Source organism: Mixophyes fleayi, chromosome 1 (assembly GCF_038048845.1).
Source record: "Mixophyes fleayi isolate aMixFle1 chromosome 1, aMixFle1.hap1, whole genome shotgun sequence".
Lineage (NCBI taxonomy): Eukaryota > Metazoa > Chordata > Amphibia > Anura > Limnodynastidae > Mixophyes > Mixophyes fleayi.
Window position 1 is genome coordinate 453,797,628 of NC_134402.1, and position 22,064 is coordinate 453,819,691.

General features: G+C 48.9%; 1 protein-coding gene across 6 annotated transcripts in view; it reads right to left on the reverse strand.

Moving 5' to 3' along the window:
• Positions 1–22,064, reverse strand: part of UNC13B (unc-13 homolog B) — a 211,880-nt gene that overhangs the window by 1,746 nt on the left and 188,070 nt on the right. For 5 of the 6 annotated variants that reach the window (XM_075186722.1, XM_075186731.1, XM_075186711.1 and 2 more), the window contains 17 exons: positions 20,712–20,846; positions 19,302–19,435; positions 18,068–18,153; positions 13,250–13,376; positions 13,077–13,173; positions 9,699–9,842; positions 9,247–9,324; positions 8,996–9,073; positions 7,764–7,852; positions 7,188–7,340; positions 6,452–6,575; positions 5,460–5,516; positions 4,179–4,259; positions 3,851–3,998; positions 2,805–2,861; positions 1,969–2,061; positions 1,010–1,169 (listed from right to left, as the gene is read on the reverse strand). In XM_075186722.1, the coding sequence (XP_075042823.1) occupies positions 1,010–1,169; positions 1,969–2,061; positions 2,805–2,861; positions 3,851–3,998; positions 4,179–4,259; positions 5,460–5,516; positions 6,452–6,575; positions 7,188–7,340; positions 7,764–7,852; positions 8,996–9,073; positions 9,247–9,324; positions 9,699–9,842; positions 13,077–13,173; positions 13,250–13,376; positions 18,068–18,153; positions 19,302–19,435; positions 20,712–20,846 (1,841 nt within the window). The remainder of the gene's footprint in view (positions 1–1,009; positions 1,170–1,968; positions 2,062–2,804; positions 2,862–3,850; positions 3,999–4,178; positions 4,260–5,459; positions 5,517–6,451; positions 6,576–7,187; positions 7,341–7,763; positions 7,853–8,995; positions 9,074–9,246; positions 9,325–9,698; positions 9,843–13,076; positions 13,174–13,249; positions 13,377–18,067; positions 18,154–19,301; positions 19,436–20,711; positions 20,847–22,064) is intronic. The other variant, XM_075186743.1, reaches the window with a different exon arrangement.

The following is a 22,064-nucleotide window of genomic DNA, read 5'->3' on the forward strand; positions in this document are numbered from 1 at the left end:
GATATGCTGCACTCTCAGTGATGTTACTGGTTCCTAGTGATTGGATAGGCTGCACTCTCAGTGATGTCACTGGTTCCTAGTGAATGGATAGGCTGCACTCTCAGTGATGTCACTGGTTCCTAGTGAATGGATAGGCTGCACACTCAGTGATGTCACTGGTTCATAGTGACTGGATAGGCTGCACTCTCAGTGATGTTACTGGTTCCTAGTGACTGGATAGGCTGCATTCTCAGTGATGTCACTGGTTCCTAGTGAATGGATAGGCTGCATTCTCAGTGATGTCACTGGTTCCTAGTGAATGGATAGGCTGCATTCTCAGTGATGTCACTTGTTCCTAGTGACTGGATAGGCTGCACTCTCAGTGATGTCACTGGTTCCTAGTGAATGGATAGGCTGCACTCTCAGTGATGTCACTGGTTCCTAGTGAATGGATAGGCTGCACTCTCAGTGATGTCACTGGTTCCTAGTGACTGGATAGGCTGCATTCTCAGTGATGTCACTGGTTCCTAGTGAATAGATAGGCTGTACTCTCAGTGATGTCACTGGTTCCTAGTGAATAGATAGGCTGTACTCTCAGTGATGTCACTGGTTCCTAGTATATTGGATAGGCTGCATTCTCAGTGATGTCACTGGTTCCTAGTGAATGGATAGGCTGCATTCTCAGTGATGTCACTGGTTCCTAGTGACTGGATAGGCTGCATTCTCAGTGATGTCACTGGTTCCTAGTGACTGGATAGGCTGCACTCTCAGTGATGTCACTGGTTCCTAGTGACTGGATAGGCTGCATTCTCAGTGATGTCACTGGTTCCTAGTGACTGGATAGGCTGCACTCTCAGTGATGTCACTGGTTCCTAGTGACTGGATAGGCTGCACTCTCAGTGATGTCACAGGATTCTAGTGAATTGTAGGGCTGCATTTGAAAAAAACATATCTTACAGGAAAGATATTTCTTAACATTGCCTTACTTGCCCAGATACTCATCATGCAGAATACCCCCCACTATACTCACAAGTGGAAGGTTTCGTTGTACTTGGGAGCCCAGTTGTTGCTCTTTGATTTGGTGGTGAATTTCCGCTTCTTGTCGCTCTGATGAGGACCAATCATGGTGACCTCCACAAACGGGCGGAACATACCAGTCGTCTGCCACTTCAGATCATTTGCAGCCACCACTGGTGGGGAAAGCAGACACCAATGAGGAGACGGCACCACTACAGGCTGACAGAGGTATTGCACCCTATCGGCACCACTACCGGCTGACAGAGGTACTGCACCATATCAATTACCCCAGGTGTCTAAATTTCCTTTTACACTAGATAAGTAGATATTTCGGGTGGATGTTTGATCCCCCAATTTTTTACATTAATTCATAACAGAAATATGGGTCACAAAATTGATTCACAGACTAAATTTGGGGTTATGGGATAATCAGGTAAAGGACTTTCAAAACTTCAGATAACTTTAATCCATCTGTACATGCCACCCTCCACTGATTCCTCCTTTACTGATTTCCCTCTGTGTTTTTACCCAGGCCTTGATATCATCAAGGTAAAATTGATTATCTCCTTCACTCTCAGATACCATGCAGGCCACCTCTACTCACTGTATATGATTGTGTCCACAGAGCAGTTGTGTGTAGCATCAAAGGGCCCCTAAAACTTGATTAAATGAAGGCTTACGTGGAAATCACAGAAATAAGCCAGAAGGATAAAGTTGCAGGAAGATGTGTAAATTGATAGACTGAAGCTAATAGAAGGTGGAATAGCCCTTGAAAACCCTGTGAAGTAAGTGGTCTTGAGTTGCGCCCATTTATTTATCATCTTATATTTCTGTATAAAAAGAATAGCCGACCGCTCCTTTACAAATTCCTTCTAGTGCACAAATAAAGCCGCCTCTGCAGGAATCTGGGACTCGTGTAGGAGTCAATATGGCCACCGCTTGGTAAAACCTAGAGCGCGGTAATCACTGTACCTTTCACTGTGACCTTCTGCTCCCCGGTCCCTGGATGTGTGAACAGGTCTATCTGTATGGACACCTCTCCCACAGGATCATCCACGCCAGACCCTGGGAAATGAAACATGGATACAGCAGAGATCTAGCATCAAGTGACAGGAAAGTGTGACCATAGCTGGGATCTATTGTAACATGTGTATTATGTAAGTATATCCGTTACCAGGTAAAGCGTATTATTCCTTTACTCCCCCTCCCTCACCTACATACACAGGTAAAGCACCACATCCCACACAGTTCTCAGAAGACAACTCCTGGCTGCTTCATAACATACACAGGAGACACGTGATGATGTTGACCTGACAGATGGTTATAGTGCCGAAACACAGGGGAAATCCTACACTGGCTACTCCAGATGTGTCCCTGTGGCTCATATCTCTCTAAATATAGACTTATCCTCCCCTCCTAACTCCACGTTATACTAACACACAAGAAAGGACGTGCGCCTGGCGGGGAGGGGGGCAGCCTGCGACTCTGCAGCTGTTTAAGAACTACCAGTCTCAGCATGCTCTCCCAGCCTTCGGATCTACAAGAGCCAGAGTACCAGAGGAAGAGAGTAGAGGAGCAATATTTAACCAGGAGGCTATAGACAAAGCAGGTCTAAATGTATAATTTCCCATTCTACAGCTATAACACAAGCAGGATCTATGTGTCACTATGTTGGCGACATTAAACCACTTCCGTGGCTACAGGCAGGTTGTGGATTAAGGGGGTTGAAGTAATGTGGGCAATGAAGGAAGAGAATCTAGGTCACTAGCACCTGGAGGGCATGGCTACACGTTTATCTCTGAACATACCCTTCTCGGGCTGAACGTCCTCATTAGCCGTATACCTAATACCCTTCCCATCATGCACTGAGACGTGAACGCAAGAGACGGCAGGTGGAGAGAGAGGAAGAGAGAGTTATGCAGACACAAAGGAAACGTTTTACACACCGGATACTTTATCAATCATATGAGGGATATTGAACTCTCTATATCAAACTGTAAAATTAGTATATTCTAAAAGGTATAACGCATCATGGTAAAACATTACAGCCTCTAGAAAGGTAAGTGTATATTGGGTTTTATTACACATCTTATCCATTATTAGACAGTGTATAATACAATATAATATAGTACAGTATGTTTTATGGTAAGACGCCCGGCTAAGCACACCTCCAAGACTATCGTGTCTGTCCCCTGCAGTCACATAATACACAAAAGGGGTTTATTTAGGAAGCAGTGGAGTGGTCTGGAGGGGAGTCAGGGATGGGGAGGTGGGGAGAAGGGGGGGGGGGATGCAGCCAATATCCTTGTTGGGAGGTCATGTGACTGCTTTTATAATTATTTTACGCTGCAGTGCGCCAATCAATCAGCCACGTTGGGTCTTTTACAAGCAGCCATTTATTGCTTTGCATGATGGGAGAATCCTAGCGCTTCTAATCTAGCTGCAATAATGCGACTGCCTGAGTGACTAGCTTACGTGGCAGATTTATCAGACTTTACTGAACAAAGGACCCAAATTTACCCTCATTTTAGAGCCTCGATGGCCCCTTAGTCTCATGAGTTACGCAGGTAAGTAGAAAACGCTTTGTTGTGATGTATTTTTAGCTTCTCAACCCGGCAAACACTGTTGTTACGGAGATCACAATGTGCAGTGAGCTCACAAGACGACCAAAGCTGGTAAATCTGGGTGTGATCAACGCGCTAATCTACATATATTGCTCTTAAGATGACGCACTTAGTTTTTGTTTCATATATAACCTCTAAATCGTTCTACAAGGCGGCCAATGAACGCACATAAACTTACAGAGATGGGTACTTACAGAGTATGTATTATCTATCTACTGTACTATACATACCTTGCGCTGTCTGCGTTTGCACAAAGGTTTTGATGAGAGTATCCGTGGTCTGCGTGTACAGAGACAGAGCGTAGCGCAGAGATTGCAATTCTGCACTCTTCTCCAGGAAGGTCTTCTTAAGGCCGTTTCCTCCGGCGTGAAAGTATTGCTGCAAAAGTAGAGGGGTACTGAGTATGTCACTGAAGAGGGCACCTTCCTGTTACTACGTGTTCACAGAGTAAACAGTATTTAAAGGAGGTCTTTCAACTGAGTCCATGGAGCTTACAATCTATGGGGATCTGAAATAGGTTCTGTCTTGCCGGGGAAACTGAAGGTGTCCATGACGTACCTTGATGGTATCGAGGGCGAGGTCCATCACAGCGCACTGCTTTGGGGTTAGACTGCGAGTTTCTTCTCTCACCATGTGATCCTGTAAGACCAACAATAGATGTTATCAGTATTCAATGCAGGGACTGGCAGCAGCCACTAGAGGGCACCAGAACTCTCTGCTGACTATAGTGAGGAGAAACGTCTTATCCCTTACACAGATACAAAGAGCCTAAAAGGTATCACCCTATAAAAGTAGTAACACAATGGGCAGTGTTAAAAACACCTTTACCAAGAGGGTCAATAAAAAGTATAATACAAATGATAAAAGTGGATTTTCTTTTTGTAAACAACAGATTGGCAACATCTGAACCCCATCATTCAGATTTTTTTAAATCTATTTGCAATATATTAATTTTGTGGTTTGGAGACAAAGTTAAATGCAGACCAGACTCATTACAACAAGGAAATAGAAAACTGGTATCAGTGAGCTGCAGTAACGCCTACATCCTGGTGGGGGCAGACAAGCTCACAAATACATTGGAGATACAGTACAGCCACAATGCAGACTCAGTGGTGATGGCATCAGAATAATGTACGATAGCAGATAGAGAAGCCTCCCAACAGCTCTAGTCTAACATTATAGGGGGTCTCAATACTGTACTCGGCCAATCCCCCAAAAAAATAAAAAAAATACCGGGAAGTCTGTCTGAACTAGTCCACAGAGACTGGTGGATTCAGAAATAATGGCGTGCTCTGGGCTCCCTTTCTGCTGGACAACTCTACCAAAGGGTGAGAGCCGTAACAGAGAGGGACCCGGACTGACTATTCTTGGTCTTCTCTACAGCTTTACACAAGTTGTCCAGCAGAGGTCACAGGATATATGGGAGACCCCAGGGATCCCCAGCTACGTATTATGTGGGGGTGTAAGGGAAGCTCTGAAACATGGTCGGTTGTAATGGGGTGGGGTCAGAAAGAGTTACAGAATATGAAGAAGGTCCTGTAATTTAGGAGACATCAAATTACAGATCAGCACTTTATACACAAGCCAATATTCCACAACACAACAAATGATCACAAGGAAGGTATAACAAAGTGCAGAGCGGGGGGGGGGGTCACGTGACCGTTTGCGGTAACAAGACAGGCAGCGCGCAGTACGGTCACAAGACAGGCGGCGCGCAGTGCGGTCACATGATATTCCATGCTGTGTCACATGACACTTCCACAAGGTACGGGCAGTGACCGGACATCACAGGCTAAGCTTAGGGAAGAGCTACAAGCAGCCTAGGACATTACACAATACCTTCAGTTTTGATAATTGTCCCAGTTCCTTTGCGGCACTGAAAATCAGCTGAGTTCCCTGAGATTCCAGGGAGGGGAGAGAGAAAAGAAAAGGTTATTTACAGATATACATTGTCCATATACTAAGATATATCTGATCTATATCATGTATCTATCTCAGACACGCCCACAGCTGGTACATTGTGCCAGTAGTAAGTCTCTACATGATAGGATCACAGTTTAATGACATCAGTGGTTACCGGTGGCAGCTACGGCCTGGAGACGAGGGATGCCCGACCATGCAGGGTCACCACTCCGCTCTCAGGGTGCCCACGCAGGACGGCACATGCCCAGCAGAGACCTGCTGCTCTGCGCTATTGAGTGGGCAGCCTGGGTGTCGAGAACGGTATTGGTTGATCCCTACCCAAATAAAGCGATGGACCCAGCGATGGACTGTCCCACCCCTGTAGGTTATTCCTTTACAAACTCCCTCTAACTACTCAGGCTCAGTCTATATGGTGACAGGATCAGTTCATAACACTGATTTTTACCTTACAGCTATCAGTACTGGAGCCTTGCACCAGGGGAGAGATGCTTTAATGTGCACCAGTAACCTGCACCATCAGCAGCCATCGAACCAATAATCAATCATCAATTTGCCAACATGGCTGCCTCTGCTGTGCCTCGTGCCTCAGTTTCTAGTGACTGCTCATAAACATGATGTCAGCCCAGAGACTGGCTGCCTGTAGCGTGAGCATCTAGTCACTGTGCCCTGGTAGACAGCTGTTTGTGGCAGCAGCACGTAGACCCATGTGCACCAGGCGATGTGACGCCACATGCAGTGCGCCAGGTGACTCTCCTCCCGAACCCCAGCTGCTGCTCCTCACTGGCCCAGTGATCCCTGTAATGGGGGCAGTCACACGGGAGGCCGGGGGCTGCTGTGCTGGGCCGCTCTCCAGGAGGAGACAGCTGGGTGCACAGTAACTCCTCACTCGCCCCTTTCATTCTGCTCACCGATTGGTCTGTCAGGGGGGGCAGGACGATCATCTTCTCCATCGTGTTCATCACCACCCGCCACAGCTCCTTCAGGACGCGCTTCAGCACGGTCTTCTCACACACGGTGGCGAACAGCGTCAGGCTGTGAGGTCAGGGCACAAGTTACACAGAGATCACTGGTATAGAGCTTATTACTGCATGGAAAACATTACTCCTGAAAGTGTTTTCACACTGGTACAGATACTGGGGGGTCATGTGTCGCACGGACCAATCAGGGGAAAACTTTCATTGTACCATCGAGCAGGTGAGCTGCAGCTGGGAAAATTTTCTATGTAACTGAGCTGGGACAGTGCACAGGGAAACACAGCTTGTAGAAACAGGGGGCATACTTTCCATGTAACACTGAGGGGGGAGGTGCACTTTCCATGTAACACTGAGGGGGGAGGTGCACTTTCCGGGTGACGCTGAGGGGGGGGGGGGGGGCGCAATTTCTGTGTAACGCTGAGAGGGGCAGGGGGAACATTCTGTGTAACACTGAGGGGGGGTGCACTTTCCGTGTAACGCTGAGGGGGGGGGTGCACTTTCCGTGTAACGCTGAGGGGGGGGGCAAATTCTGTGTAACGCTGAGGGGGGGCGCACTTTCTGAGTAACACTGAACGGGGGGCAGGAGGATAACATTCTGTGAAGTGCAATTCTTGGATGTAGGAGTCATTTTTACAATATTTGTGTCTCAGAGTAATTACTTCACACTCACTTTCCATCCAAGAAGTCCATTAGGGGGCGCAGGACGTTGTCTGCATCCTGAGCCACAGTGTTCCTGGCACTGGCTGGTACGTTCCCGGTGCCCTTCACGTGGCCCAAAATCTCGGACATTTGCTTAATACATTCATCTATACGGAACTGGAAGCTGCAGATACAGAGACAAATCATGTGAGTAACCTCCATCCCACCCCACAGAGGCCGCCTCTACCCCGGCCCCACAGAGGCCGCCTCCACCCTGCCCCACAGAGGCCGCCTCCACCCTGCCCCACAGAGGCCGTCCCCAACGCCACTACCCCGGTGCCACCGAGGCAGCCGCCCACCTCCACCCCTCCACAGAGGCCACCTCCCCCTTTTACCCTGTCCCACAGTGGCCACACCCCACAAAGGCCGCCCCCTCCCGCTTCCACCCCGCCCTACAGCATCTGCTCCACCTCTACACTCCCAATAGAGACTGCCACACCTCTATACTGCGAGTGCAAAGCTGAGCCACTCAACACATAACAAGCCTCTCCTGCCAGGACACTGATCTTACAACATTTTCTAGACATGCGTTCCCTTCCCCACTCACCTATTACCAAACACAGCGCTCAGCTCGTCCAAGACATTGTTAAGTTTCACCTGAAGCTCCTTGAGGGTATCGCTGGCCTCAGGATCCAGCTGGAAGAAAGGATGCGTCAGTCAGATTATATAATACGATGAACCCGCTTAGAACTTCTGCGCTGTGTGTTCTGTGCGTGACCTCTGGGCTGTACACAGAGCAGCAGATGTGCTCACACAATGTCCAGCTCCCCGCAGGAGACATCACTCATCCTCATGAAAGGAGACGAAATCTTCTATTTATTATCTAGAAGACCAGACTGAAGAGTCACCCACTGAGGCTCACAAGCCCGGTAATTATAGCTCCCGGGGGACAAGGTGAGACCACCAACCATGACAGCTGTCAAATGTCTAAAGGGGCACTTACCCTCCATAGACATCATTAAATGGTCAATAATCTAATATATGTGATTTTATAGAGAAGAGCTACTAATATCATGCAGATATATATCTTAAGCTTACAACTCCACCTTTAATCTTCCAGTCTTATTTGTTTTTGTGTTGCCTAAGCTAGGACTACAGATAACCCTACAGGGCCTGAACACTGGATGCATCCGTATCTATCCAGGAGAGCTATTGTCCTATTTAAAGTCATTTTTGTCTGAAGGTTCTGTCCTCTTTTAAAGACTACAGGAAGACTTTTAGAGGCCGTCTGTGATACACAAGGGTGCGTTCAGTCTGAGCTTTGGGTGATCTCAGCACCAACATATAACTGGACTAGAGATCAGTGATCTGTTCATATTAAATTCTGAGAGAGACCAAGACACAGAAATACAAACAAGAACGTGTTCAGCCAACGTCTTGTATATCACAGCAACTTGTAATTCAGGTTTAGCGTCTCTTTAAAAAGTTTCCCCAAGAAAAATAAGTGACTGTCGCCCCCAGGAAGCAGCAGCAGCAGATTAATAATTAATGCGCGGGATGAAGACTGAAGACGGACAGCACGGAGCCTGAAACGCTGAAGTTTCATCAATACGCACAAGATGTTGGCTGGACCCTGTGGTTACAACCACAGCTGGAAATGGGACCAGACATTTCTTCCAGCTGTTCAGCATAATGTAAAACATCCCTACAAGATGAAGGGTACTGGGAGCTAAGTGGGCTCAAAGCGTTCTGTAAAGTTCAAGGCTGAGAACCGGCGTGAAGTGAAATCGCCCTGATCAATAGCGAGTAATGCTGAAATAACCAGAAGTTACTAGACACCTCTTTTCCTCCCATGGCTTCAAACATCTTTTCCAGCTGCACACGGAGCTGCTGAACATTGTTCATCAGGATACAAGGCTGGAAGAGAGGAGACTGAGATTACAGCTGTTCTAACAGAGGCATTTCTACTATAATAATCACACTCTGCCCTCTCCATCAATACAGAAACCTATTAAATGCCTTGTAACGGACAGAGATTCAGGCCGCTGTCCAGTCTATTACATCAACGGTCACTAGAGGGCGACACTCACCAACTTCTCCTTGAAGCAGTAGGACTGGAAGGATTTGGAAAGGATCTCAGAGTATTGGAGCAGAACTTTACTGATGGTCTGCAACAAGAACCAGAGGTGAAATTATCATCTGAAGTGCGAAATAATTACCTATACCCTGAAGCTCCCTCCCGCACTTTAATGTGACCCAAAAAGAGAGAACAATGTTACCACTGATGGAGATAATGAATTAACCCCCCATGTATCTGTAATTAAGGTTGGTTACTCTATGCAATGAATCAATGCGCCATGGTTGCAAGCGATTTTGAAATACAGACAAAAGATCAGTAAAATATAATGTAGTGTTTTCTGCACAGACCTTTATTTCACTGCACTTTATTTTATGTCAATATTCAGATTACTTTCTGTGTCTTTCCGGATTTACTCTATACATTTCTTACGGGTTCACTGCCCCGGGCAGACAGACCACTCACCTTGGCAAACCTCCGCATGTAGTGAGACACAATGACCGGATCTGGGCATTCCAGCTTCTTAATGATCTCAAAGCTCTGGTTCAGCTGGGTGAAAACGTCCACAACGGAGCAGGAGAACAGGGCGTGCTCGGATGTCTGCTGGAACTACGGGCCAAGCACACAGGAAACTCCGACATTATGATCAATATAATCTAATACAGCCAATCCTACAGGGGGCATGCTAAGACTTGTAGTTCTACGACAGTTGGAAGCCATATTGCAGCCTATACTACTTTATAGAAATATATATTTTCCCATCTTTGAAAAGACCCAAAATACTGCTGGACGGTCCATAGTCTGACACGTAAATGATTAAGTACAGAGACGCCCTGCAGCATGTTACATTGGGGGCACTGGTCTGGTAAAGGGGGTTACCAGAAATATAATTCTATAGGCGAGAGAACCTTTTAGTAATCCTGCTCTTTCGTAATCCATTCATTAAATCCCCGCTGAGCGCTGTTCATTTCAGTCGCCTGCTTAATATGTGATCATTACCAATCTGCATTAATCAGTGGATGAATTTCATGTGTACTTTATACAGTATATAATATACTGTGATATCTAATGCAACCACCACTCAGTCCTCCCACCGCAAGGGGGCAGTGACCCTAAAGTTCACTCCCATGAGGGAGCAGTGTCCCACAAGGTCCCCGGCTCATAATGGAGCGGCGTCCCCACGGCTCCCCTGGCTCATACTGGAGCAACGTCCCCACGGCTCCCCTGGCTCACACTGGAGCAGCGTCCCCACGGCTCCCCTGGCTCCCGCTGGAGCGGCGTCCCCACGGCTCCCCTGGCTCACACTGGAGCGGCGTCCCCACGGCTCCCCTGGCTCATACTGGAGCGGCGTCCCCACGGCTCCCCTGGCTCATAATGGAGCGGCGTCCCCACGGCTCCCCTGGCTCATACTGGAGCAACGTCCCCACGGCTCCCCTGGCTCACACTGGAGCAGCGTCCCCACGGCTCCCCTGGCTCCCGCTGGAGCGGCGTCCCCACGGCTCCCCTGGCTCACACTGGAGCGGCGTCCCCACGGCTCCCCTGGCTCACACTGGAGCGGCGTCCCCACGGCTCCCCTGGCTCACACTGGAGCGGCGTCCCCACGGCTCCCCTGGCTCCCGCTGGAGCAGCGTCCCCACGGCTCCCCTGGCTCACACTGGAGCAGCGTCCCCAAGGCTCCCCTGGCTCATACTGGAGCAGCGTCCCCACGGCTCCCCTGGCTCACACTGGAGCAGCGTCCCCAAGGCTCCCCTGGCTCATACTGGAGCAGCGTCCCCACGGCTCCCCTGGCTCATACTGGAGCAGCGTCCCCAAGGCTCCCCTGGCTCATACTGGAGCAGCGTCCCCACGGCTCCCCTGGCTCACACTGGAGCAGCGTCCCCAAGGCTCCCCTGGCTCACACTGGAGCAGCGTCCCCAAGGCTCCCCTGGCTCATACTGGAGCAGCGTCCCCACGGCTCCCCTGGCTCATACTGGAGCAGCGTCCCCACGGCTCCCCTGGCTCACACTGGAGCGGCGTCCCCACGGCTCCCCTGGCTCACACTGGAGCGGCGTCCCCACGGCTCCCCTGGCTCATACTGGAGCGGCGTCCCCACGGCTCCCCTGGCTCATACTGGAGCGGCGTCCCCACGGCTCTCCTGGCTCATACTGGAGCAGCGTCCCCACGGCTCCCCTGGCTCATACTGGAGCAGCGTCCCCACGGCTCCCCTGGCTCATACTGGAGCAGCGTCCCCAAGGCTCCCCTGGCTCATACTGGAGCAGCGTCCCCAAGGCTCCCCTGGCTCATACTGGAGCGGCGTCCCCAAGGCTCCCCTGGCTCATACTGGAGCGGCGTCCCCACGGCTCCCCTGGCTCATACTGGAGCAGCGTCCCCACGGCTCCCCTGGCTCATACTGGAGCAGCGTCCCCAAGGCTCCCCTGGCTCATACTGGAGCAGCGTCCCCACGGCTCCCCTGGCTCATACTGGAGCAGCGTCCCCAAGGCTCCCCTGGCTCATACTGGAGCGGCGTCCCCAAGGCTCCCCTGGCTCATACTGGAGCGGCGTCCCCAAGGCTCCCCTGGCTCACACTGGAGCGGCGTCCCCACGGCTCCCACTGGAGCGGCGTCCCCACGGCTCCCCTGGCTCATACTGGAGCGGCGTCCCCACGGCTCCCCTGGCTCATACTGGAGCAGCGTCCCCACGGCTCCCCTGGCTCATACTGGAGCGGCGTCCCCACGGCTCCCCTGGCTCACACTGGAGCGGCGTCCCCACGGCTCCCCCGGCTCACACTGGAGCAGCGTCCCTACGGCTCCCCTGGCTCACACTGGAGCGGCGTCCCCAAGGCTCCCCTGACTCATACTGGAGCAGCGTCCCCACAGTTCCCCACAGTTGAGAGACACATATCCAGGCTCTGCAGAAAATGTTTCAGCTGTCTGTTAAGGAGCTGTGTACAGGACTCGTCTTCTCCGGCTGATAACCTGGATATGAGAAGTGACTGCTGGCAGTCAGGGATAATAATATCCAGCATTCTACATGACTTACCATTACTTCCTTTACATCAGCCCTCAGCAATTAGAGGTCATATAACTATCAGACACAATAAAGACAGACAGATGATATAGGTGACTGGCTGATTACTTCACCAGTGAGATCAGGAAAACATGGTCTGTTGGTTGTACCCGTCTTATAGATCTGAGTTATATAGTAGTATAGAGTAACTGCTGGGATAGGGCACCTTTACAAGGCTGCTGGGCAGGGGGGTCTCTCTCTTGGGGCTCCATATATCCGGTACAGCGGCTCTTGGACACATGTATGGACTGTGGGATGTCTCCTGCTAAAGAGGGAGTCAAACGAGCCTGAAGGTGACCATCAGCGGTTCTGACTATAGGTACCACCAGGACCCTGCTACAGTGAATGGTGGGGTGCCCGGTGAAAGAGCACTACCACAGTACTATGATTGGGAAGAGAGAGGGGATCTACTACAGGTAGGAGGGAGGGGAAAGGGGAAGTGAATCCACTTTCAGGTGACATCTACTGGTATGTACATGATCTGCAACCTTTCCATAACTTCAAAGTTCATCCTTCTGACTTCCTGTGCTTTTCAGTCACACATTTATATCATCAGGCAAAAGTGTTTACTAATTCCCATTGTCCTGGGATACGATTCATGATATGACACAGATCCATTGTGCCCTTTGCATTGGTGTCTTATAACAGAACAAATCAACTTTAGCGCCAGCTACATGGCTGAGAAGCACAGAAAAAAAACACTATTTAGTAAAAGACTGTAGAAGTAGGTATATTAAGTTTGTCCCAAAGCTCCTTTAATTTGTATAGATGCCCCGGTGAAATTGACGGGGTACGTACCCCATCTTTCTTATCGCGCTCCAGCGCTCCGTGCAGAAACTCCAAGGAGACCTCCTCGTTCTCGTCCAACCACTGCATGACGAACTGCTCGAACCACCTGCAGGACACAGACACTGCATGAAGCACACGACAGACACCACGTACCAGAAATAAAAGAGGGACAAGCTACGTACGCAGGATACTCCGGCACCTTGTCCCTCAGGGCCGGCAGGTCTCGCACATACTCGTTGAACAGCCACTTCACCTTGAAATGCAGGTTCATGTAGTCTGCACTTTTGCACAGTCGATGCTTCTCGTGCTCTGGTCAGGAGAAGACGGACAGGATGGGTGAGGTACATTCATAGACTGAGCAGCAGGGGGCAGCATTGCGTCGGGCACTTACAATGTAGACACCACAAATCCCCAAAGAGAAAACACAACCTGAGAAATACAAACCGAGGCGGACAGAAAACAGACAGGTGGAGCGCACTGCGGCTGGTAGACAGCACCAGGTACTTTAGGAGGTGTTATACAGTGGTGATCTGGGACAACCAATAACAATACAAGGTGTGTATAGTAAGAAAATAGCAGAAAACCCAGCATTAAAAAGGACGTTCAATATTGTGAGATAACTCTGCATTATGCCCGTCTGAAGGGCCGCACTATAATGATATATATTTCAGGTGGACTAGAAGACAGAGAACGGGGGCAGCTGATTACACTGGATCACACAACCCCATCGCCTCATTACAGTCACTGTGCAACAATATCCAGACAGAGGCCACAAAATCAATTACCGGCACATCTGGTCCACGCTGCCACCTAGTGCTGGATAAACTCCACGACAGCTAATCAGAGCTCTCCGCCGCCAGGCAGGATAAGAGCGGCATTATTTATACCGGACTGGGAGAGCGCAGTGCAAGGGTCACCTGCTGAGCGGGCGTGTTTGACGTCACCACCCTATACATGCAATCATACAGTCATAGACAACCAAGGGCTCTCCAGCTGAGGCAGAACTACAAGACTCAGCATGCCCTTCTAGCCAGGAAGAAGATGCAGAATCTTATTCAAAGTATAAATAAAATACAGGAACAGAGGAAGGTAGATTAGGCCCAAAGCCTTGTGGAGTCTGTGTCACTATCAGGAAGCCAAGTACTATAGCTCTACTGTACTAGATCAAACGGGTCATGTGGATCTATTAGATTACCTAGAAACTGCATGGTGTAGGGAGCTATAGGAGTAACTGTGAATTCACTATACGTAGTATGATGTAGTATTACGGAGCCGGCTATGGGGTCCTTTACTCAGTGCTGTACGTGCCGCCATGCTCTGTGACATAAACACCAAGTGGTGGGTATTGGGCACCGTCCAGTGTCCACACAAACATGGCACAAAGTGAGCAACAATGTACACCGGCTAAAGGTGGATATATCAGTTTATGAATGTGTTAATCCACCCCCAGCACTGGCATCCGGCCTACGGGACCCCCACCACGCTCTCCCATCTCCAGGCAGAGTCCTGCACGGGATGCAGTGATGTTATAACATTTATTACAGGACTCCATCAAGCAAAAGACAATGGATCCGCCCTATCGGCCCTGGAGATTGGTGTATTCTGTATATGCTGCGTAATATTGGGGTATCAGCAATGGGCCCCGTTCTGCTAGCTGGGGGAGAGATTACAAGCTCAGAGGCAGCAATACACCCCCTTTAAAGGTTTTGATTCCTTAATGAAAAGGGATTTGGAGGAATTAGGAGATGTTACTCATGCAGGACGCCAGTATCGTCACGAGAGGACACTGCGTTGCCCCTAATTAAAAGCAGGCACAGGACACAGCACTCAGTAAACGATCCTTTAAAAGTCTGTGATCAGTCTCACAGCTAGATCTACCAGGGAGGATCTCATCTGGTCACTATCTAGAGATTCTTACCGCCAAAAAAATGGATCATGCGGATTCGAAAGACGGCCGGGGCTTGTGATAAGAGGAGACACAGCGATGAGAAACAGGATGTAACAGAGATGCAGACATTGGGTCAGGAACTGGGGAACACCAGGGAAGCAGGTCTCCCAGTATTAGGGTGATAACCTGCTTGGGCCTCGCAGCCGCCAGGAACCCAGACGGGACTATATATAGTCCTCATAGTGGTAATAATACAACACGCAAGTCACTTAGAGGACTGCTACACTGACACCGTAAGGACCGGTAGTGTGCACAGCTGGATCTTGTGTTGAATTGTATCCACCTTTGCGAATATAATGATCCCACGCACAGACTAATTTGTATCAATGGAAAGTGTTTTACAGAGCAAAAATATGCATTAGATTTAGGATATAGTCTTGTTTCCCTTTTGTTGGCGGAGGGCCCACTTAAATCTCAGTGTCCCTGGCGAGGAGTGTACGTCACACACTGAGTTCTACAGAGGTAAAACGCGTGAGGTATTCAGTAATTATATTAGGGGATCAGTGAGTACCGAGCAACAAGTGACCCTCTAATTCCCAGCCACCTTGTACAAGCCTGAATTTAGACCAGAATTAGAATTCCTGTGCAGCGAGACATGAACCCAGCAAACCCCGTCACATATTATGGAGATCTGTGCTGCCCAAAACTGGGCAATCTGTAGCAACTAGATTTTCTAATTTCTGCACTAGAAAAAAAAACGCCCGGACCCGATTTTCTGATCCAGGTTACAAGACAGAGAAAATTTTTATCACTACTTAACATTTAAAAAAAATAATTGGTGACCTAGGAAGGGACGGGAAATTGAAATAAGAGAAAGGAACACGTAATGTATATAACACACGGTATATAATGTTAACTAGCAGACTCCCGGGAGTAATAATATGAAGAAGCTCAGCTAGTGATGTCTGGGAATATTTCTTTTCTAGAGCAGGGAAGACTATGAGCATTTAACTACCCCCCACAGGGGCAGTTCTAGAGGGAGAACTTACCACTCAGCCAATGAAGAGCACTTATTTTATCCAAGACTTGGACATTAGAAGTGAGAAAGAAGAAAGATTATTGTTACTCGTCCCCCAACTACTGTCCTACGTATCAACTTCCACAATCCCCAGGAGTCACACCTAGGAGTAGTTATAGGAGAGACTCTTACACCTATATAATACAGTAGGATATAGATGACACCAGTCACTCGATACTATCCATATAATGTCTGGAGCGGATTATTCTCTAGCACCACCAGATTCCTTCACACGGCTGGTGTCTGACTCACACTAGTGAAAAGTGAGCATCAATTATAGTGCAAAGTGCAACATTATTCATAATTCTCCTTCTATGAAGCTCTGTAGGATAAACAGTCTCAGCCCTGCATTGCATGTGTGTAACGTAGATGACATTCTCTCTTTATCTCATCACTTGTCACTCTTCTGAGAGGCTCAGAACACAGCTACCTGAGAGCTGGCGGAATATATATAACGAGTGCAATAATTATGTCCTTTATTCTGAGTTACCCACACTGGGTCCTGCAGCCCTCCATGTCTGCAAGACAGAGGCCTATATAACCCATACAAAGTAATCACACTGACATATGCAGACTCACAGCTCCACAGACACTAGTCCCAAGGTTTATACATGTGCGGAGAGTATTAATGCAGATCACGTACAGATCAACCCCATCCCTGACATCGCACGACACAAAGTCACATTATAAAACCACCTACAGCCAGCCACGATCAGGTCTACAGGAGAACAGGAATATCGCACTTCTTTGGATAAAGTTGCAGAACTCGGATTTAATCAGGCAATTACTGGTAAATATACGGCCTCCTTGTGTGACCTCCAGCTGACTCATATGCAGGTCGGGAAGAATAGAATCAAAAATGAGAGGCAGAAAACGAGCTCTCGGTGGGAGGCCATCAGGAGATGAGCGGCCCCCGCAGCAAGCCGTGATAGAATAGGTCAGAGGGTCTTCTGCTCACTCCTTGTACCCGAGTGAACTAGACAACGTTTAGCTCTGCTCCTCTGTCCTCCTCTTCAAATCTGGTGCAAGTTACTTTGTGGCCCAGCAGTTAATAAAGGGAGGCTACAATATGCACCTATAATTACCTATCGCTTGTATTTGTTCACTAACTTTTCTTGCCCTAAATTTTTTTAATTAAAGGTTACCACCACCCAATGTTAAAAAAACTAAATTAAAAAAAAAAATAGGTAGAACTTTGTAATTTATTTTAGGTCACCTATTTCCACCAGCAGGGGGTTGGCAGCCCCCCCTGCTGCATCAGGACTTGTTTGGGGTCATCGGAGCCCCCCCCCTTCCTGAATTTATCATTCCCATGGGGGGACTGTGGTCAGTACCAAGAGCTTTGTCTTTGTTTGTGGTTACCCAATTACACATAAAACTATATTTTAAATTTACGGTCTGTGTCCTGAGTGTTTTGCATAGAAGACATGCGCCGGCAAATTATGGCAAAACAATTACTGCAACTGTACATAAGGTTAGAGCCCCCGAGCCTGTGATTCTCACACTGCTGTCTCTTTCCTCTGTCTCTTCTCCTCAAGACGGTCTCTTTCTTACCCAGGTATGTTTAATCAAGTGTCTCTAGGTCTGCGACAGTCTAGGGCTGTCATATAACTACTGATATAAACATGCCCTTATCATAGGATTTGTTCAGTATAGTGATTAACATTATTTTAGTGCAGCCACAAAGACAAGAAAGAAGAACTTACAGTGGACAACAAAGACGCTATTGGGGTATTGACGAGTTTCTAGAACCATCAAGTATTATCGAGAGTTAGGGGAAGGGCCAGGACCCAGCAGACTATGTTCTGTTATGAACAGAAGGGGAAGATGGAGGAGATAAGGAAAGTTATAAGAGACGGTGGGGTGGTCACATGCAATGTCAATGACTTATGACCCCAGCTTCAGCAGGTCTCACAGGACAAGTCATAGTGACGTGAGCGGCATAGGACTGCCCAACAATACCCCAGGTTCTGGGAGGAACGCTGGGCACCAGGGCCTCCATAACCAAATAAGGAACTGTAGATCTCCTCTTACCTTCCATAGCATACTTCATGTCCTGAGAGAAGAGGTTCCACATGACCTCTGCGCTGACCTTCCCCACACTCAGCTCCTGAGGAAATCTTGAAGAAAGTAGAAAATTTGAGTCAATGAGAAGACCTAGGACCCAATACACAGGAGGAATTCACAGAGACCATTGGTTAAAGATCTATGGAACCTGAATACACACTAACTATATTCCATAAGATAACAGAGGCCGAGTCCCAAGATAAACTCGGCAGAGTGCTTACACGAGAGGTCATGTAATATATTATAATGGTATAACAAACCCATGTATTATAAGAGGCATGGGCTTTAGGGACCACATGCCTGTACGGCCTCATGAAGCAAGTCTATGATATACTGGACATAAGACGCCACACAACAAAAAAATTAGATGGGTGTCTAAAGGAGAAGATGACAATATAGATATTAACGCTCTGTTTCCCACCATCTCAGAAGCAAACAATCCTGCAGATCCTCTTACTCTCAGAGAGAAGGCATGCAACACGCTCAACACATGCAAATCCTAGGACACGTTCATGACTAGTCTGCTGGTCATGATGGGTTTGAGGGTGTCACCAACCAACCAGCAGGAACGGTTTATCACACATGCATCCCAGTGCGCACCCCCCCATTCTAGCCATGACATTACAGAGCTACCTTCATCAGATCTGTTAACTGCTTGAGGAACAGGACCCACGTCCCATATATAATGTCCAGGCATATAGGGAACGGCCCGTTCTTTACTCAAATACTTCCAGTAAATATTTTTCACTTTTTATTTGCAGTTTTCCAAGAAGCGTTTGAATACAATGAGGCGCCCACACCCCAGTCAATCACAGGAACAGTAATAAAGTACCAGAAACTTACAAGGCGATGTCTATGAGAAAACCGCTTTCTAATTTATTTCCCCAAAATGCCATGGAAGGAAATATCAGAACATTCTATTGTTTGGGTGAATGAATGTACGTCTCATTCATGGGCTCTCCAGTTCATGAGCATGCACAACAACGGCAGTCAGGTGGCAGGCAGGTACTAGCAGTGCTCTCCCTCACTCACCCGGTGTCAGGAAGCCTGTGAGTGAGCGCTCACACCTTGGCCGACGTCACTTATACAACAAGAGACAGACAGGAAGACAGACAGGAGATGACATCTCTACAAAGCACAGAAGGATTAGAGAGACAGAGACCAGAGCAGGTGGGCAGCAGCCGCCGCGGGGTCTGCTTACTGGTTTAGGACTGGGGTGTAGGCGTTCTTATCTTCCTCAATGATGGATACAATCAGCGTGATCAGCTTGGGCCAGAAGTCCAGATTCTTTATACAGGGCCCTTGTTCTTCGGGAGGCAGGTCCTGCTTCTTGCTCTAGGGAGAAAGGAAAAGAAAAGAAAATTCATAGACACGTCCTACACGAGCCGAATAAATCCCTTGTACCTCCCCCGAAAAAAAAAATCTCAAAAACGCAATCATTACCCCCCATTGCCTGTCACTACCCACCAAGTTACCTCCCCAACTGTCCATCACTATCCATTCAGTTACCCCCCCATTGTCTGTTACTGTCCACCAAATTACCACCCAATGTCCATCATTGCCTTCCATGTCACCCCTCTTATTGTCTTGCAATGCCCATCAAGGTACAACCCCCCTCCCCCCCATTGTCTGTTATGGTCGACCAAGGTACCCTTTCTCATTGCCAGTCACAGATCACTCGGGTACACCCATTGCTAGTCACGGCCCACCAAGCTGCATCAGTGTCTGTCACGGCCCACCAAGTTATCCCCCCAATGTCAGCCACCCAGGGGCGCTCCCCCACCACTGACCGTCACTGCACTTCTAGGTGCAGACCACTGTCGGTAACAACCCACCAAGCCACCTCCCCATGCACCCGGTATAATGTGCTGAGCCTCCCCTGGCACCCGATACAATGTGCTGAGCCTCCCCTGGCACCCGGTACAATGTGTTGAGCCTCCCCTGGCACCCGGTACAATGTGCTGAGCCTCCCCTGGCACCCGGTACAATGTGCTGAGCCTCCCCTGGCACCCGGTACAATGTGCTGAGCCTCCCCTGGCCCCCGGTATAATGTGCTAAGCCTCACCTGGCCCCCAGTATAATGTGCTGAGCCTCCCCTGGCCCCCAGTATAATGTGCTGAGCCTCCCCTGGCCCGCAGTATAATGTGCTGAGCCTCCCCTGGCACCTGGTATAATGTGCTGAGCCCCCCCTGGCCCCCGGTATAATGTGCTGAGCCTCCCCTGGCCCCCAGTATAATGTGCTGAGCCCCCCCTGGCCCGCAGTATAATGTGCTGAGCCTCCCCTGGCACCTGGTATAATGTGCTGAGCCCCCCCTGGCCCCCCGGTATAATGTGCTGAGCCCCCCCTGGCCCCCAGTATAATGTGCTGAGCCCCCCCTGGCCCGCAGTATAATGTGCTGAGCCTCCCCTGGCACCTGGTATAATGTGCTGAGCCCCCCCTGGCCCCCGGTATAATGTGCTGAGCCTCCCCTGGCCCCCAGTATAATGTGCTGAGCCTCCCCTGGCCCGCAGTATAATGTGCTGAGCCTCCCCTGGCACCTAGTATAATGTGCTGAACCCCCCAGTTAATAAGGACTTTAGGTCTTCTCTCTCCATGTAAGGAGATACTTACTGGGTCGGTCTGGTACTCTCGGCTGTACAGTTCGTGGCAGTTGTTGAATATATACTCATAGGTGGAGTTCAGACAGGCTTTCACACAGTCTTTGACTACCTGGCTGGCACGTGGGGGACTCTGCAGCTCTTGTACCTTGCAGGAAAGAGAGAGAATAATAAATCACCACAAAGGAGGCACTTTTACATAAATAAAGAAAATAAAAGTAGGTTACAAAAAACAAAACAAAAACCACTGGACACCACACATGATAAGACTGTTAGTACAAAGCAAGACTATATGGTACAAGGCTTTTACATAAGCGCAATTTTGATCCCTATCCCCATAATCCAAATTTCTACACCTATTTTCAGTCACACGTGGGGCGTTTCTATGATTCCATAACCACAACCTATTTGTAGTCTTGCAGGAATCCGTTACAAATATCGGCATAATCCCCAGGTGTAACCAGTTGGTTAGAACGAATACACCCATGTGTCTATTGCACGAGGAGCCCCCAACTTCTGGGTGCACTTGTAGTCTGATTAGGATTTCAATAATTCCCTCTATTAAATCACCAATTTGTTATCTTCATTACTCCAGAGTTGGTGAATGTTATCAGAGCAAACAGGGGAAGGAGAGCGCGGGCGCAGAGAGCTCTAGAGAGGTCCCGTGTGCCGGATCTCTGACACTGAGCTAAATGTTAGGTGACACATCCAGCGTTGTCAGACAGATGCAGGCGGATTCCTGCTCCCCGGGCTCTTCTGCTCTTCAAATCCTGCTCAGTGTCCTGAGCCGACAGCTCTGATCAGAGGTAATGACGCTGTCCCACTTATCTGCTGAAGATCAGCACCGGGGCAGAGCGGCGTCCTGGCTGCATTCACAGACTAAGCCTTTACTGGCAGCTTCATGCTGGGTGCTCATTATAGAACACTCATCATTACACGGAAGAGAACAATGGAGACCGATGTGTCTGGCTGATGCCTCCTGTCAAACTGCTGGTTCTTCTTAAGTCCTGTTCTTTTATAACCAGATCACATCTGATTCATTTATGTGACATGTTGTGGGGTAACCTGCGCCACTGTACACTCTCTAAAACAAGGAATATTAGGGGGAGATTCAATTGGGCACAACGTGTCTCTGGAGAGTCCATGGAGACGCATCGCGCCGATGTTATGGCAGAAGTCTCCCCTCATTTTCTCCCACCACGCAGAGGTGCGCAGAAAAATAAGCAGAGATTCCTACCGAAATAGGTGCAGCAGAACATCGAGGCAAACTGAATCCGCCCCTTAATCTACAGTACAGGACGGTGTACAAAAACAAATTAGTTTGCAATGATCCATTTTAAAGTATTAACTACTTCCTTTTAATGAC